Source organism: Neopelma chrysocephalum, unplaced genomic scaffold, assembly GCF_003984885.1.
Source record: "Neopelma chrysocephalum unplaced genomic scaffold, ASM398488v2 Primary Assembly neopelma1_382, whole genome shotgun sequence".
Lineage (NCBI taxonomy): Eukaryota > Metazoa > Chordata > Aves > Passeriformes > Pipridae > Neopelma > Neopelma chrysocephalum.
In genome coordinates, this window is record NW_020898046.1 from 229062 (window position 1) to 244679 (window position 15618).

At 38.6% G+C, this 15618-nt stretch overlaps 1 protein-coding gene across 2 annotated transcripts in view; it reads right to left on the reverse strand.

Moving 5' to 3' along the window:
• RAP1GDS1 (Rap1 GTPase-GDP dissociation stimulator 1) overlaps positions 1–15618 on the reverse strand; it is a 60827-nt gene that overhangs the window by 31665 nt on the left and 13544 nt on the right. Inside the window, exons 2-3 of one of the 2 annotated variants that reach the window (XM_027706568.1) lie at positions 13378–13500; positions 8239–8364 (exon numbers count right to left, since the gene is read on the reverse strand). In XM_027706568.1, coding sequence (XP_027562369.1) covers positions 8239–8364; positions 13378–13498 — 247 coding nt within the window. In that variant the 5' untranslated portion in view covers positions 13499–13500. Of the gene's footprint in view, positions 1–8238; positions 8365–13316; positions 13501–15618 lie in introns of those variants that run through there. The other variant, XM_027706567.1, reaches the window with a different exon arrangement.

Here is a 15618-nt window from a genome sequence, read left to right on the forward strand (position 1 = left end):
GTGACAGTGGTGCTGCTCTCTGAAGGAGCTGAAAGGAGCTGGGTCTCCACCAAGGCAGCCAGAGGAGCAGTCATAGAAAGTGTGTCACCCATGGGGATTTGGAGTAGATTAGGAAAAGCCCAAGAGGGAAAAAGCAAAACAAAGCCAAAAGAATCCACCATAAAGCACATCTGTGGATCCTACTAGGCCCTGGGAAGAAAGAATATTATTCAAAGAACTGAAAATTAATAAAGGGACCTGGGATCTAGGAAAAGCTGGGGCAAGTCTTGCATTTAGGGTCAGTGCTACTTGCCCCAAATCATGAAGCCTAGGGGTAGTGAGAGGACCTGGCCCTACAAAGCAAATCCAAGCAGCAGCATGTGAACTGATGCTTGTTAGTGTGCAGCCTGCACAGAGGAGCTGACTTGTAGAAGATTCTTGTATCTGAAAGGCTGGAGGATATAGCCTGAGAAAGACCAGAAAATGTCTTGTTTTAGGAAGCCTTTTACTTCCTTAGCAGAAGGCAATCCACTGATTTGACCAGAGGGCAACTGGCAATGCAAAACAACTGCAGAATAGCCTGAGCTCAAGAGGCCAAGCGGTACCAAGGGTTGATAAACTGGACACTGTCTTAGGTAAGTGACTCTTTTCTAAGGGGAATCTGAATGCTGTTGTAGACAGGGTATTCAAGGCATCTACCCTGACTCCTCAGGCCATCCCGCTGGCTGGACAAATAGCCAGACATACAGCAGTCTCAGGATCAAGGAGGCTTAAAGAACAACTTTGCTCATACCCACTGTATTCCTAACACAAACCACTTTGCTAGTATGTGTAGTGTGAACTAACTCCTTCCTCACCATTTTTTGCCAAATACTTAAGCTGCAACTTCCTCCAGATTGTATTACTGTCTCCTGATTGTATTACTGTACAAACAGCATTATTAGAACTCTCTAACTAAATGGAGTCCTGGTCCCCTGGCTGAGGCATTTAAGGGCTCCACTGCATTTAAGGACAGATTTTACTAACACAATTCCTCCACAATTATGTCCAGTTTCTGTTTCTGAGAGTTACACAGTATTCCTTAGATAGGGACACAGCAAATGTGATGCAATTTAAGTGGTTTGCATGTAGTATGTTATCTCTATGCAGTTATTACACTGTATGAAATGCTGTATAAAACCAGATGCCTGTGCAGCTATCGTATGAACAACTAAAAGGCTTGGTCAATGCAATACATGCACGGTGCACAGTGTTGCAAAGATCTGCAGAAATGGATCTGAGAGTACAACAAAATTATACTCTTCAGTATTATTTACAAAGCTGTCATTACATAATTAGACTGTATTAAAGCACAAAGTTAAAAGGAGAAAAACAATGGCTGCGAGCTTTAAAAAAGAAAATAAATTAATAAACATGTCTCAATTTTATATAAGCAATACTTAGCAAGATACTAACAGATTCTTTCTGCTGTCTTCCATAGTAATCAGTTGTCGTTTTCTACCATTGCTGACTTAGAAACAGTTGATGTTTCTAGTCACATAATGCTTAATTTTCTAAAGAGAGTAAGCTAGACACTTTGCTCATGTTGAGACATTCAACTGACAAGCTTTGTTTTCTGAGGGGCGAGAAATCAACAAGCTGACTGTGCAGTTATCGCGAAATATGAAAAATTTCACGTATCCTTAACAGCAAAGTGAAAAATGACATGAAAAGAGAGGTTGAATTGAAAAGAGAAGAGGGAGCTACCCATCTTGGGTTGTTCACTTAGAGTTACTGAAATTCTAAATGCTTTTCCTCCTGATAACAATTTTTTTTGTCATCATAAATATTAGGGGAATTCCAAGTTTTTGCTTTCCTACTGTGTTTAAGTTTGAAGCATGAAGAAATAGGTCAGTTTTTAACTGAAGTTTGAATATTAGATTTCCTTTTAAGGTGGCAGCAAGATCTAACAAATAAGGGTTTCTTTCTAAGTCTGCTCATGACCCTGGAAACACCTTCCATATATTTTTTTTTCCTTTTTTTCTTGTTTCCTGTGGCTTCTATTTTGACTGTTAATTAAGCAGATGTCTCTGAGCCTGTTGTAATATGAGCAATACACAAACTTTACAGACTATGGATTAAATGCTGGAGAGGAAGAAAGGAAGGAATCAGAAAAAATCTGCTTGGTTTCCCAGATATTATTTTCTTTGTACCTGTACTGACAGAACAGCTATCTACTTATTCTGCTTATACAAATAATCTTCCTGGAAAAAACAGGAAGAGGAAAAGTATTTGCCCTGCAGAAAATAAACAGGACCTATAATACCTATGGACTTTAAAACAAACAGAAAATCAGGCCTCATAGCTTCATCTTAAAGGAAGGAAAAGTTCCAAATCTGTGGCAATTTGGTTTGGGTTTACACACACACACACACACACACACACACAAACAAACCCTCCAATGTGGGCTCCTGTGAAGTTTTGGCTTAAGTAATTAGAATTTTGCCACTTGTTTCAGTAGAGTTAATATTCAGTGTAAATTTTAAAAAGAGTATTAGCCTGAGAATGAGAATTCATGGGTTTTGTATCACCTTTCAAATGGGTTTTTTGTGATGTTCTAGGAAGATTTCATCATCATTCTGATTCCATTTAGGCCAGCTATAACATAAGTAAATGAGAATAATATTGTTTAATAGCTTCTTAAGAACATTCATGATTAATTGCTGTTAAATATTACTGAGAAAGTATATGTTGGCATACATATGGTATGCTTAGTTTCTAGCTGATGCACACAAGGATTGCATCCCTAGAATTTTAATTCTCTGCAAGCAAAACAATTTTCAAGCAACAATTTAAGGACTCTGGTCTTGATTTCATGGTATTTCTTGGGAAACAGCTTAGTAGGTGGCATTTGCATTTGGTAGGATCTAGTACAATGATAAGTGAAAAATCGTGGTAAGATGCTGCCTAGCTGCATGAATCAGGGTGACCTTCATAAAAATGATCAGCCAGTAGTGTGCTGCTATCAACACCAGTTGTGTTCTAGGACTCTGCTGGTTTTCCATATGGTAATGAAAAAAGTTATGCCATTTTCTAAAGAAAACTGAATTTGACTGCTTTCCAGTACGTTTAATTTCTTAAGTGACTGGCTTTCTGCTTTAGATCCTGAAATTAATCTTATCTCCTGAGAGGAGACGGACCTAACTGCAATTGAGGAGTTTCTTATTTTTGTGCTTAGCCTTTCTTAGCAGATCTCTACAAGAGGCCTGTACATCCTTATAAGATGGGCAGCTGAGAATTTATAGCATGTGTAGGATCTTTTTAACAAGAACGTTCATGTTCCGGTGTTGAGAGCGAGAAAGGCCACACAGTCAATATTCAGCTAGGAGTCTTGCCACCAATACACGTAAGACTGCATAGATAACTGAAAAATATACAGCTTGGGAAATGAGAAAATGATCCAATAAATTTCCTGCTGAGAAAGGTAGATAAGCAGCTGTCAGAGGAGAGCCTTTATAGAATGAGTTGGCATTTCTAGCTTCTTCCCAATTCTATAGCTGTTTATATCATGACGTACGGTTGCTGAGAACATGTACCCAGGCTGGTGGTTTCATGAAGAAACAAGGTTGTGGAGCAAAAAGAAATATCTCTGAGATTCCCCAATGAGGTCTCTATGCACTACCATTAATATGAATATTGTGGAAGGGCAGAATGGGAAATTTTTCACTTCTGTTATAAGATACATGGAGAGCTTACTTCCCCTTGCCAGCTTTCAGAATATGTGTATGCTCTTAACAGCAAGAAGGACTTACTTTCTACTGGGTAAGAGTCTAATCTATTCTCAACTGAGTCAATCAGAATCACTCTGTATGGCTCCTGAACCAGGCTCTAAATATCCCAGCCTTTCGATTCCTCTTGGAATTATCACTTTTGTAGTATAATTATGGTAGCCTCTATTGTATGCACAATGCTATATAAAAACACAGGAAAGTAGTTTGTCAATCAGTTCAGAACTGATGTGTGTAACAAATTACCTGTGGAAAGATCAGAGATTAAGATAGCATGTGCATCACAAACTTAATTATAAAAAATATTGTGAGGCTATTATCAGCTAAGAAAATAATACTAATTTAATATAGCATCATTTTCCATTAAAATTCTTGATAAAATGTATTTGGTTGGCCTGATCTTTCATCTATACAAACTGCACTGGTGTGGGGGGTGTCAGAGTAGGACAGAGACCTGGCTACAGACAGGTTTTGTCTTTCTCCCACATTGTCATGTAGGTCTTGCAAGAAGGCAGGCCTAACTGTAAAATTGTGTCTTAGTCTCCCTGTCCCCCAAGCATTCAATCAGCCACATGAGTCAAGTCACCAGAGTCTGGTGTACAAACTCATTTTTGTACAAATCCAGTCTACTGGGAAAGAAGCCAACAGAGAGAGCAGAGGTGTGTACTAGCCACCAGGTTGTTCATTAAGTGATCAGAAGTTGCAATTTGGATAATGTTTTTCTATAGCTTAATACCCCAACTACCAGAGTTGATAGTAGCAAATAATTTTTAGGCTTTATCTACAGCAGAATTACCCATTCTGTTCTGACTTAAGACATTGCTTTTTGTAGCAAGAACCATGTTAGGTTAAACATAACCTTCTCCAAACAATGGAGATGAGATCTTTATGTTGCATGTGGAGCCCAGGTGCAGGGAGGTATCCTTTACTTGTAACATTTGTACATCCATAACAGACAGCCCTTAATGAACAAACTTACTGAAGAAATAGCACTGGGGAGAATGACAGGAGGGGTTGGAAAGACATACAGTAGGAAGGCAGCAATAGTTTGACTCATGCATAAAGAGTGGTGAGGCAGGTAGAAGGACAGCTCTTATGCTCTGACTGGACAACGCCTAAGAATTTACCTTGGACTATAAGCAAAAAACCATAACTGGTGGTTAAAAGGAAAGAGTAGGCTAGGAGCTTTGCATCTAGTACTGTAGTTCAGATACAATTCTGCCCCTGAGTAAGACTGTGGAACCCGTTGTCTGTGGATACGGAAGTACAAGCAGCTGTACTTGGTACAGGCTGTAGAGACAGTGGGGGAGAAAGCAGGAGGGAGAGGAGGAGACATCATGTCTCCATTTCTTTACTTTGCACTTTCTGCTTTGACAAAAATTTGGGGGCTGAGGTGTATGTGCCGTTTACTAGATAAAGCAGGTAGAACAATTACAGGCTGTACAAGAACATGCAGTAATGTATCTTAAATTGTACGACTGCACTGAACAGTCTGCATGCTGTTGCTTCTGACAGTCTGCAATTCATTGCTTCTGACTTAAGATCTTTTAATCTGCCTCAATTGTTTCTTTCATCTCTGCATACAAAAGAAAGGCTGGGTGACTAGAAGACTCATCACTACTAAAAATCTGCCTTCTACTCTGCTTTGCAATTGTATTTGCCTGTATTCTTGATGTTCAGAGATTCACATAATGCACATTTCTTCACAATACAAATACTTTAAAAAGGATGTTCTCAAGGCTGCTTGGTATAAATTTGACCTATTTTTTCCTCTTTAATTGTTTATGAAATGCATATAATTCTCTGCATTTTCTTCCATGCTCAAATAGGTGATTCAGTGTTATTTTAGAGGGCCAACACTGATGAGCACCCAGACGATAACACTGTGCCATGTGTACCTGAAACTTAATAAAGAAGAAAATCTGTCAGTAAGTCAACAGATTTCATTTCATGTTTTTTGTGAGGAGATGAATCTGTTCAGTGAGGTCCTTGGCCAGCAAGTGTGTAATTCCCCTTTTACCTTGTGGAAGATACTAAACCTCTTTCAGCATTGGGACTGAGCTATGAATTACCATTCCACAGCAGCTGTGTTCCAGGAGCAGTCCCTCCTGAACTTATGTGAAAATGGTCTTGCCTCCATGTCAGCAACTCTGGGATCTGTCAGCACTAAAAAACTACTGCCATTTTCCTTTAATCAAGAAAAAAATTCCAGGCAATTCTTCTCTTCTTCAATGTCACTTTTAAGGGGCCTTCCCTGCAGAAAAAGCCATTTGTCCCACAACTTTCCTTCTGCACCACGCAAACTTCTCTCAAAAACAGAGACCCAATTAACTCATTTTTGTACAAACTGTCACTAAACCAAGTGATGCATGCTTGCTGGGATGAAATACAGGACAACTGGGGCTTTCAGTAAATAGAAAAGTTGCTATGAGCCATCCAATATGGGCTTTATTTCACAGTTTCATTCTAACACTGATTAGGACTTAAAAACATTCCTCACTATTGCATAGTATAATTACATGAACAGTGTAAGTGGAAAAAATGCTCATGTATATGGTAAAATATAGCCACTGATGTATTTCAGGTTCTTATACAAGTCCCAGTTTTCAGAAGGGTAACAGCTGCATTTGTCTCAATTGAAAAGAAAATTACTATCCATATGTAGCATTTTAATTAAAACTACTGGCCTCCACATGTTGTCTTTGTTATACTTTATAGTTCCTTGTTAGGAAAAACAATAGGAATAAATTGAAATATATTAAATTTTCTAGTAATAAGCATAGTGAAAGTATTTGTCCTAAATAAGAATTTTGGATAGGGTACATAACAATTAAGCTTAATATAAACATTAAGCTAACATATAAAATGATGTCAGATAGAGTGGCTGTGATAACTAGGCACTGTAAATAGCTTCTTCCACTCAAATCCAATATGCTAATCTTGATTTTTGTGACATTTTATTCATTAATCTTATTCAAATACACAGGAGCACAGCAACACATGGCACACAGAACACATCACTGCCTTACTGTAGATTTTATCAGTGCCAGCTTTGCTCCACAGAAGGTGAATAATACAGCTTTTCTGCAGAGGACAAATCCTGCACTGTAAAAGTCAGCAGTAGTCCACAACATCTAATACTGCAAAACCATTCATGTGTGCCCTTATTGTATTTCATGAAGAGATGTGAGTTGGCCAACAATGACCTGAATAGTTACACAGAATTTACTCATATGAAATAAATCAGTGCACTTGAGAGTGACCTTTATGTCACACATGATCCTGAAATAAAATATAGTAAATAAATTATGTTATAGAAAAACTCAACAGCTTCTACTTGGAAGTTTCCACGGGGAAGCAGTTGTTCAGTGATTGGTCACCTTAAAGAAAATCCTAAATGAAAGAATTATACATTAACATCCTCAAGAGTATTTATCTGTAAATGGAAATGCCAGCATGGAAATATGATTAACTTTCCTGAGGTCAAAGGCAAGGTAATTTAAAACAATATAAAATGTAAATTTTCAAACTCGGATGAAAAAAAGGAGCAAGGAGAAAGGCTACATTCATTTTTTGTTTAACAGGCAGTATTCAGAACAGTACACAGAAAATTTCTTGCCATATGAAATAAGGCACTAAATCTCAAGATAACAAAATGCTTTTACAATTTCATCTCACTTCCCATCTGCAGACATCCATAGCCTTCTAAATCCTTCATGTGCTTGAAAAAATGTTCCTGTTGTCTCTGCTTCTGCACCATGATTATTGTGCACTGGTTTTTATCAAAATATTTAAAGTAAGGGATAATGAGGCCACATTTTCAAAACACTGCAACCACTGGTTTGGTTTTGCAGGTAATCAGCACATGGAGTCACAACTACATTTCAAAACTCAATTGCTTCTCAGTGTAAAAATTTATTGTGCCCATACAAAGCTAAAAAACCTCACCAACCTCCCCCCTCCATCACCCTTGACTACCAGAAATACCAATATGTAATCTTAGGGCAATTGATTGGCCACACAAAAATACTGAGAATCAGCAACATAGCTCAGGCATCATTTCAGCCACATACGCAGCTCTTCACAGCTTTGAGACCGGCAGAATACAAATATTCCCTTCTAACTCTGGTCCCTTCTAAGACATTCTGTTTGAGGAAAAATTAACTGTTCAGGCCTCTGCATATGTGGCACCTGCTCCTTGAAAACCTGGTTTATTGTGTTTAAAAAATCCCAAACCCGGAATCACGAATCTTTTCTATTCTTATATCCAGTTGTATCACAATATTGAAACAGGTTTTTTAATCTTCCTGTCACAAAAGCATAATCCAAGTGTGACATTCAATTTTCCCATACAATCAGAAGAGTCATGTGGTAAATAAAAAAATCAAGGAAAGAGGAAAGTAACCCCCCAGTACACAAAGTACAGAACACCAAAACACTCCCCTCCTTTCTACAAGAGCATCTACAAAATAGGGCATATTTCAACACTCACGGCTATCGTAGCATATATTGCCCAGGGCACGTCCTGTTTGAAGCAATACTTCCTGGTCTTTGCAGTTTAACAGCTGCACCAAAGGAGGGATCAAGCCAGCATCCACACATGGGTTCCGCATAAATTCTGCAAGTAACACAAAGCCTGTTAAAATGAGCCAGCTGTTTTCAGTTCATCAATTCTAGTTACACTGGCGTGGCAACTGGGCCTTTTGTGTGACTAAACACGCACTAAACACTAAACAGTGTAAGTTCTCATGAAAGTTTCTAGAGAATAAGCCGAAATCAGGATTAGGGCTTAGTTCTTTCCATTATTTGCTAATTTAGAAGGAATTAAGAGTATTTAATTGACTTCCATGGAAACCAATTTAACATACTTCAGACTGTGAATATTTTTAGCATCACAAAGAAGTGGTCAAAAGAACAGTGAGTTCACAATAAATTCAACATAAATTAAAATTACTAGATAACACAAAAGGTGATATTTTACTACTTAAAAGTAGTATTCTAGAGCAACATTTTTCACTCTCTATTCCCTTAATCAGAATTCCTGAAAAGCTTTTGCTTTAAAACAATAAAAAAATAAAATTAAAGCTCAGTAACAGGCTATTTGTTTAGAAGGTAAGGAAAGGAACAGAAAAAGAAAGAATGAGACATACAAGAGATTATGTGAGCCCAAAGGCCTGTATCTTTCCACAATCTAACTGATGCCCACCATGGGAGGAAAGGTAGAGGACCCACCCCTTGGGAAGCTCTCTCCCCTTCTGTCCTTTCTTGCTGCTGTGTCACAGAGAACCAAAGTATTATTTCACACCCATACAAGTCACAGAGTATGATCCTGCTGTCAGACAGATAAAGGGCTGATCTCCAGAAGGAGCTTTAGTTAGGCAGGCACTGTGCTGCACATTTTAAAAACAAAGTTTATAGAAAGAACCACCTGATACATCAGTAAGTGTTACTTCATAGTTTACTACAGTGCACCCTTAGGGATGTAGTACTGTAATAGGCAAATGGCCAATATGTTTTTGATTTGTTATGAATGGTAAATTATCACAGAATGGTAAGGCTGGAAGGGACTACAGTGGGTCAGGTCATCTGGTCCAAAATCCCTGCTCAAGCAGGGTTTTCCCAGAGCACATTGCACAGGATTGAATCCAGACAGTTCTCAAATATCTCCAGTGAGGAAGACTCCACAATCTCTCTGGGCAAGCTGTTACAGTGCTCGGTCACCCGCACAGTAAAGAAGTTCTTCTTCATACATTGGTAAGGTCCCTCTTAGTCATCTCTTCTCGAGGCTGAACAGGTCCAGCTCCCTCAGCCTGCCCTCAGAAGAGAGATGTTCCAGTCCCTTAACCATTTTTGTTGCCCTCTGCTGGACCCACTCCAGGAGCTCCACATCTCTCTTGCACTGAGGAGTCCAGAAATGGACACAGTAATCAAGATGTACCCTCACCAGGGCTGAGTGGAGGGGCAAATTATGTCTTTTCCTGATCCTGGACAATGTTGGATCTTTCAAAATCAGTTTGCCTTTGTGTTACTTAGTCATTTATGAAACAGAATCAACCAGGGTGCACAATCCCCCTAAAAACAGATGAGAAAGTTTTTCTGCTTCTGGATGAACAAAATTCTTCATGCCAATAATTTAAAGATTTCACACCATGCCCGAATTACAACTACATCTTCTTAAACACTCCCTTTGTTGCATCCGTTACAATGTTCTTTGAAATTTCTGTAGCTTCAAAATCTAGTCTCTTTTGTAGTTAATCTCGCAGTGTTATTTTAGCTAAAGAATTGTCATAGAGGTAAGCAATAGTCACGTGATGATAAACTTCAATATATCAACAGTAGATTAAGAAGAATCAGCAATATCTAAACACTTGCACAGGTACAATGGAAGATAGTTGTGAGTGCAATTAACGTGCCTTCTTAAGTTACTGTAACATTTTAAAACTGTGGCCAGATGCTATAGTGTGATAAACAGTGACGATATCCATTGTAATGAACATAACAAATATCAGATACATCTGTTCTTTAAAATTCGTCTTGCCATGTCCTTGTAATGTTCAATCTATTTCTTTATCACGCACTTTCATCTGCATTGCAACATTTGTTTGCTAAATGTATTTTCTTCCTGTCTTCTCTGTCCCCTCAGCCTCTTCCTCTCAATTGCCTGTAAAAGCTTTTCTCTGGTCCTCAGCTTCTAAAGCACTTTCTTTTACACCTCCTAGTCTGTAATAGGAAATGAAACCTTTTCTCTCCTAAAAGATTGAGAGGTCTCAGTCTGTTATGCTGTTTGTTTAGGTTCTTCCTCATGTGGTGAAAAAGAGTAAGAAACCCTTTTTCCACCCTCACTCCATTTGGAGAGCACAGAAGTTTTCAGGCTCCCATTCAGCAACAAAATAACCAGGCAATATGCAGAGCAAACTCGTATTTATGTGGGTCATGTAAGGGCAAGAAGTAAAAGAAATGGTGCTGTATATAGCAAAATAGATTTCTGAAACAGGAACAATAATGTGATAACTGCAACCACATTTGCAGTTGACACTGCACAAAAGTAAGAGAAGAAAGAGAAAGTAATCGAGAGCAGACTCATTTACAAAGTTCTCACTAACGTGGCAGGGAAATGAAGCAGATCCTGTGAAGCAAACAGTGAAGAATTGCTTCAGAAGTTAGGAGGAGAACCACCAAGGACAGAGTAATATAAACCAAAGGACAAGATTTTGAAAGAGAAATGTGATTGTGATCTAGTATCACAGACTGTGAAGATGATGTTCTCATTCTTACACCTTGGCAAAGAAGATGAGGCTAAAGACTTTGGAAGAGGGTTTAAAAGGTGCACAGTGGGGAGAGAAACTCCACGTAAAAAGTGCATCTGAGTCTTCAGATCGCTCACAATTGAAAGGGAAATAGCCATAGCTGGAAAAACAAGAGTGACTAACAGGAGTTTTGTGTGTTTGGATATTCAAAACCGGAGAGACTAACATGAGGTCACGCTGGGAGGAAGAAGAGTCATGTGGGCTGAAGAGGTGAAGCAGCAAGAGCACCAACAGGTCGAAAGAAAGAGATGAAACATGACAAAACCACTAAGGCAAGTAGAGGAATTCGATGTGACCAGATGCGTGAACGCGTGTGTGTGTGTGTGTGTGTAAGACCAGATGAGGGGAATGCAAAAGGAAAACAAGAAGTGAGGAAGGAAAAGATGCTCTTTTATCAGTAACACCCGAAGTCAGAGTCTCTACTCCCAGCTCTGGCAGTGTTGCATGGCGTGACCATAGGGAAATGAGCTCAAGTGCCTGGGTTTAATGCCTACTATCCGTAAGATGTCGATAACACAAATTGCTCCAAGTGCCCTGAAGCTTGTTGAAAACAGGCGCAGTATAAGCATTAAACTCTTGTATTGTTATGTAATAAAACAAAGAAAACAACAGAATTCAAATGAGGTATTCCTTGCTATCCTGCCTAAGCAACGAGTTAGAATCCAATGAGAAATACCCAGATGATCTCAGTCTTGAAAGCACTGGGTACCTTAAATAATTTCTGAATACTGTCACTTTAACCTTGGCTGACAGAGGCTCCAGTTACACCTGCTAATGACTAAAAGAAAGACAAAAGCTATTTTGTATGACGAACCAGGTATAATGCCAGCTTTTCTGAAGTGTGTACATATAACACCAGTTTAAAAGCTGTCAGGAAAAGTGATATATTAGAAACTATTCAGACATTTCGTGTATTATTTCAGATTTGAAAGGTACTGGCTAAAATGCTCTGTAAAAGAATCTTCATGAAACAATACAGAGTAATCAGTTTAGCCATTGTGAACATTGATTTTATTCTTAACTTTCCTCAAGTAGGAGTGACAAGGGCTAACTGTGAGGATACACAGTTGACTGTGATATTCTTAATACACTTATTATGAATTCATTAATTACAGTAAAAACATGTAATACTGTTTCATAAATCTCTATCATTCTGAAACATTTCTAAGTTTAAATTTCTATGTTTACATTTTTTACTGGCTATTTATCTAAATAATTTTAACACTTAAAAACTAAACATATATATCTCCTTTTCCTGTTAAGGTAGTTTCTGAATGTCCATATATAGCACTGTCTCAAAATCAGTAAAATGTGTGGAGAAGGTCACCATGGGGCTAGCAGTAAGAAGCTGTAGTATTGTGATTCCAAAGAAAAGGTGGAAATGGAATGTGGAAATAGTCAGCAGTAATGTACCCCTTACTCTGAAGAGGCATCAGCATGAGAGTTTACAAAGGGAGAGGGACAAGGCTGCCAGGACAGCAGTTAAGAGGCATCCTACTTTTCTGTACCTGGCCTCTGGGGAAGGGAAGTCCAAAATGCAATCTCTGCCTCTTTTGCTGGGACAGCAGCAAGTCCAGGGGTGAGAAAAGTCAGCCTCTACCCTCATCACAGAGTCTACTCGTAGTGCCTGCCTGCAGATATGAGGCCATTCTTCTGACCTCAAAGTATGCAGGGTATTGGGTGAGTTTAAGATAATTCTTTATAAAGAAAAATTTAAATAGTTTTTTATTATCTCCTATGTTATATCATACACTATATGTATATAATACACATAAAGATGGACGCCTGATTCTCATTCGGGACCCCGGACTTTCACTCTAACATGTATAATGCTCTTTAGGTAGAAGTAACTGGTTTTGTTGTGGTATCAAAGGCCTCATAAAGGTAATAACCTTATCACAAATCTCAGGCCAAAAAAATGATCTGCTATCCCTTAACTACCTGTATACATGCTACTGCTGTAACTACATGCACTATGCAAAACTGGCTGCACAAATGGTGCATGTCTTTTTTTCTACATGTATTTCATACAGAAATGCATTTCATCAGTGGTGTGTTATTTCTGCCCAATAAAATGCACTACTGTCTTAAAAACTAAATACCCTGAAAGTAAGAGCTAAAAAAAAATCCCAGCAGGCCAAATGCTGTTTTGACTGTATTAAAAAGTAGAGAAAAAAAATTTGACAAAACAAAAGGAGTGAAAGGGAGAGACATGAAAGGTGTCTAATCTATAAAATGAAAACATAAATGAAGTAAAACATACTGACAAGTGAGGTGAAAAACTGAAGATGTTCCAGCAGAAAAGTTCTTGTAGAAAACCTCACCATTTCTGGCTACTTCTGCTATGATGTTAGCTACTTTTGCTGTGCAGGAAGATTGTGGCGTCAACAGATTCGCGAACACCTGAAGAACTCCGCTTTTCTGGATTTTTTCACTTGTCTCCATATCTGAAAAACACATCACACAAAAATGACTTGTGCATCAACTTGCTTTGGGGAAGAAAAGAAAAAAAAGCAGAAGGGAAGTTAAGTCTTCTCAAAAGTAATGATTAAAGTCATTATTTTCCCATATAAGAAGCCAACTGTTATTTCAGTAACCATATTTATTTTATCTGATGTGCTTGTAGAACTTAATACTTTGCCATTCCCAGTCAATTGATCTTTATAAGGTGACTGCTATATAAGTAAATATGATACAAACTTATGCATACATGGGGAAAGTACTGGAGAGACTGGTAGAAAGACTAAAGGTCATGGGGGGTGATATGCAGCAGATTAAGGTACTATGTAAAAGTCAAGGAATGATACTCTGAAAGGATGAACTATTGGAAATGTTCAAGGAATTATGCAGGAAGTCCTTACAGCTGAGGGTACAGCTTAATGCAGTGTAGGAATCAGGAACTGGAGAAGAGGGAGAGCTAAGATGATCCTGGTCTAGACTCCTCTTATACTCATCTTAAATATCTTCTATGTTACTCTGCTAAGCTACAGTAGCTCCAATGTAGAATCAGTAGAAGGAAAAGGGGAAAAGAACACTAAGTTTCCTGTAGCAGAGATCAAAGATTTGTGACTAAACCTTTCCTCTCTCAGCATGTAGTAGAGAATTGTGCAGCTGCTCTGTAACAAGGCCCCGTCTAATATTTTTGGCCTACAGCTCTGTAACAAACTGAAAATTAACACTGATTCAACTACAATTAAAGACAAGATACTAGATGCTATAACATATTTTGCTAATGCTTTAAATAATGGCATATTTGAGACGAATACTAGTGTGACATACAGCATGATTGGATGGCAGCTATCATTTTAGAAAGCAGCATGGCTCCTTAAGCCATTTATAATAGAAGTTGCTTGCCTTCTTCAAAAATGACTGTGAGAAGCTCCAATTGATGTCTTTCGCAAAGCAAAACAAATCCACCTGAATGGAAGTCTGCTGTTCGAAAACCCTGTCTCACAGGGCCATTTTTAAGCAGTACAACATACACAAACCCCCTGACATCACTTATAATTAAAGGTTGATAGTAAGTGTAAGTTAAAATTTAAAATAATGCTACAGCTTGCCAGTACTGGTGAGAAACAGATGTAGACCTTTTAGGGTTGAACAGACAGTCCTCTGAGCACCACTCTCTGCAGTTTGTTAGAAGCACCTTTAGTCTGGTGTAAGAGCCATCAAGACAGTCAGGCAGGGCGGGCAGCTACACTAGAAATCAATGGAATTTGGTTTCATAAAGTATCTTTCAAGTCTGTGAGAAAAGTGAGGAATACTCCATACTCTTGAATAGCAAAGGAGGAGCCTTAAACTAATCCAAAAGTTTTTTCAAGTCAACATCCTCTGTTTTCCCCCTAAACAAGCCAACGCATATTTTGTGCACCACAACCAGCTGGTCTTACAGAGCAGCAGTTTGCAACTACTCTTTAGCTGTGCTTCACCTGTGAACTGGTAACAACGTGTCCCTGGGTTCACCACTCACTCTGCCTCCTCTCTTTCCCCACTCTCAGGGCTGCAATTGATTTTGACTTGTGGCAGCTCCAGGACCATCCTGCTGCCGCCCAGCATGGGCGAGATCCGCTCAAGCTGACCCCAAACAGAAGCCAGTACAAGCCTGGCAGAGGTGACTCACATGGGTTTTGTGGCTCACATACAGTATGTGTATGTTTCAGTGGCTGGGAGCTGGTTATGTCTAGATAACAGAAAATAGATTAAAAGAGAGAATTTCAAGTCTGGATTGCAGTTATGCCTCCTATTTCTGTATTCAATTCCAATTTGGGATGGTGGTGTTTAGCTAGAACCACTCATCTACAGTATGTTGTTGATGACATTTGATTACAAACAGCTTAGGTATCAATAAAGGTCAATTTCAACATCTCATGCATAATGTAAATGCTAACTATTATTAACCTGTTCACAATTTACTTAACTGCAATTTTGGAAATACACTGAGAAAGCCTCTCAAAAGATATAACGTAAAGAAGCTTATGGCTTATTTGGAAGCTTTTATAAGTTCTGACATATAGCATATATTTAGGAGCTATATTCTCCCATGGATATATACAGATGAAAGAAAA